Here is a 3242-nt window from a genome sequence, read left to right as displayed (position 1 = left end):
ATGGATCATGAGAGTGAATACTGGAGTTGGGAAGAGTGGTCGGCTACGGAACCAATTAGGTAAAATGGCAGTCTGTTCTCCCACTACCAAATTTGATTTTTGTTATGCGCCAAATAATGCCCCAACACTTGTACATCCCAAAATGCTGCTTCAATTTCCACCATTGTTGGAATCTCCAGTGGGGTTTTAAAATTCCCGAGGCCTTCTCAATACAAGCACCAACCCACCACAGCTTCCCTCGCCCTTGTCTTTCATACAAGCTCAAGAGCTTTGAGCTTTGAGCTATGGCTGACATACAAGGCTCCCCAGGAAGCTCCATGCATGGGGTTACTGGCAGAGAGCAAACCTTTGCCTTCTCAGTGGCTTCTCCAGCTATCCCAACTGATACTACTGCGAAATTTGCCTTACCTGTTGATTCTGAGCACAAAGCCAAAGTCTTCAAGGTCTTCTCCTTTGCCAAGCCGCACATGAGAACTTTCCATCTCTCTTGGGTCTCCTTCTTTACCTGCTTCGTCTCCACTTTTGCTGCTGCTCCACTGGTCCCTGTCATCCGAGATAACCTGAATCTCAGAAAGAGTGACATTGGAAATGCTGGCATAGCTTCAGTTTCCGGGAGTATATTTTCCAGGCTTGTCATGGGCGCCGTGTGTGACCTATTAGGCCCCAGATACGGCTGCGCTTTTCTTATGATGCTATCTGCCCCGGCTGTGTTCTGCATGTCCTTCGTTTCATCCGCCGAGGGGTATATAGCTGTCCGGTTTATGATCGGATTCTCTCTTGCCACATTTGTGTCTTGCCAGTACTGGATGAGCACCATGTTTAACAGCCAGATCATTGGGCTGGTTAATGGCACTGCTGCTGGGTGGGGTAACATGGGTGGTGGTGCTACTCAGCTCCTGATGCCGGTGATTTTTGAGATTATCTGTCGAGTTGGGGTGACCCCATTTATGGCATGGCGGGTTGCCTTCTTCATCCCTGGATGCCTGCATGTGATTATGGGGATATTGGTGTTGAGCTTGGGCCAAGATTTGCCTGATGGAAACCTTGGTACCCTGCAGAAGAAAGGTGATGTTTCCAAAGATAAATTCTCTAAGGTCAGTTAATTTCTTTCACTGAAATTAAAATTGATACTTTAGAATGAAAATATTTCATGATTCAATCTGAAAAATCTACTTTAAACGCGCGGAATTAAACGTAAGTATGATGAAATCTGGGGAGCAACTTGGAAATTGTCATAAAAAATCAAGCATATTCCCCATGCCATGCACAGTGGAGTGAGTTGAGTCAATGGCGCTTTGACAATTATTCACAATGTCTTCAATGGTTTAGCTGGCATTTTCTTTTAATTTTTCTGATTGGGTAATAACTTTGATTGAAAATTTTCCTTGTTCATCATAAGGTTCTCTGGTATGCCATCACAAATTACAGAACATGGATCTTCGTTGTTCTATATGGCTTCTCACTGGGTGTAGAATTAACCGCCGATAATGTGATCGCCGAGTACTTCTACGACAGGTTCATCATCTTCTCATCCAGCTTTCTATTAGCTAATTGAACTTAGTTGAGGGAAATACAAGTGACCCATACAACTGAATATCATGTTTTATATCATTATAATCCTATAGGTTTGATCTCAAGCTTCACACAGCCGGAACCATAGCGGCCACGTTTGGGATGGCGAACATAGTGGCTCGACCCATGGGCGGACTCATGTCAGACCTAGCTGCCCGTCGTTTCGGCATGAGGGGCCGCCTATGGAACCTATGGATCCTCCAAACTCTCGGAGGAGTCTTCTGTATATGCCTGGGCCGAGCTAACTCACTCCCCATCTCCATCTCCTCCATGATCCTCTTCTCCATTGGCGCTCAAGCTGCATGTGGCGCCACCTTTGGAATCATTCCATTCATCTCTCGCCGCTCACTCGGCATTATATCCGGCCTGACCGGTGCAGGTGGGAACTTCGGATCCGGGTTGACCCAGTGGCTGTTTTTCACAAGCTCAAAATACTCCACTGCAACTGGAATCTCATTGATGGGGATCATGATCGTGGCGTGCACACTCCCGGTGGCGCTTGTCCATTTTCCGCAGTGGGGAAGCATGTTGCTACCGCCCTCCAAAGATGCAGTGAGGAGCTGTGAAGAGTACTATTATGGATCCGAGTGGAACGAAGCCGAGAAGCAGAAGGGGTTGCACCAAGGAAGCCTCAAGTTTGCCGAGAACAGCAAGTCGGAGAGGGGCCGCCGTGTTGTCTCTGCACCAACCCCACCCACAGCTACACCGCCGGCGAGCGTGTAGCGTAGAATTTGGGCATTTGAATTCCGGGCTTTGTCGTATTTATTAGCCACTTCTGGGCCTTTCAAATGGCCGATGGACCCAAGACTCTGGTCCAACATTAGCCATCTGTGTTGCACCAATTAAATCTGGGTATGCTTTTAGTGAAAAATTGTGCTATATATTATGACAAACCTGGTCCAAATTCCCCTCCAAATAATCATCTTAGGAAAATGTTCTTGAATGAGGAGTTGGTGGCACAAACCTTTTTCTTTCCTAGAACCGTTGTTCCAAGCATAACATTGTATGGATCGAAAATGTACAAGTGGGTATGAAATATATTTGGACCCGGCCTGCAGGGCTAAATGTGAAGAAGGTGAGTGTAATTGGGCTGGGTTAGACCAGTAATGGCCAAAACTTTTAAAAAGATCGAGTAAACGGATAGACGAGAGCCCAAGGCACTGAAAGGACCGAACTGTACTAACCTTATAAGCCCCAAAGGGAGAACGGTATATACGAATGATTGCAAATGATGGTCATGATAACATTTGGATGGTAGATCATGGAAGATGGAGACCCATCATTGGATGGGTTGTATAGACTATAGACCAAAAAGATTTACCAAAACTGGCTCAGCACATGGCAGGGCCCATTTAACAGGATCCTCCAGCCTTCTTTCATTTTTGGTTTTTCCCCCCTTTTTTTTCCTCATTCCTTTGGCGATGGTACATGTGAGAACGGCCCTCTGAGCACCCCTCTATACAGCACTGCGCCTTCTGATGCAAGACCTTTTGTAAGGAAAATGACCTAACTGCTCATGTCTCATTTGTTGGATGTGTCCTAGTATATATTATTTACTGCATTTCAATTACAGTTTCTCTGATTTTTTAGTGGGCTTTCCCCTTGCATGGATACCCAATTCCTGATTTCCTGCTACATATATTTGTACCTGATTACTACACAAAAATTTC

At 45.7% G+C, this 3242-nt stretch overlaps 1 protein-coding gene across 1 annotated transcript; it reads left to right on the top strand.

Annotated features, from left to right (window-relative positions):
- The first annotated feature begins 283 nt into the window (after positions 1 to 283).
- LOC117921036 (high affinity nitrate transporter 2.4-like) lies at positions 284 to 2882 on the top strand. The gene is made up of 3 exons (XM_034838792.1): positions 284 to 1094; positions 1400 to 1515; positions 1626 to 2882. The coding sequence occupies exons 1-3, from the start codon at positions 285 to 287 to the stop codon at positions 2293 to 2295; spliced, it is 1596 nt and encodes a 531-aa protein (XP_034694683.1). The 5' UTR covers position 284; the 3' UTR covers positions 2296 to 2882.
- The last annotated feature ends 360 nt before the right edge of the window (positions 2883 to 3242 follow it).

Source organism: Vitis riparia, chromosome 8 (assembly GCF_004353265.1).
Source record: "Vitis riparia cultivar Riparia Gloire de Montpellier isolate 1030 chromosome 8, EGFV_Vit.rip_1.0, whole genome shotgun sequence".
Lineage (NCBI taxonomy): Eukaryota > Viridiplantae > Streptophyta > Magnoliopsida > Vitales > Vitaceae > Vitis > Vitis riparia.
The sequence above is the reverse complement of the archived record's forward strand: the minus strand, read 5'-3'. Positions and strand labels throughout refer to the sequence as shown.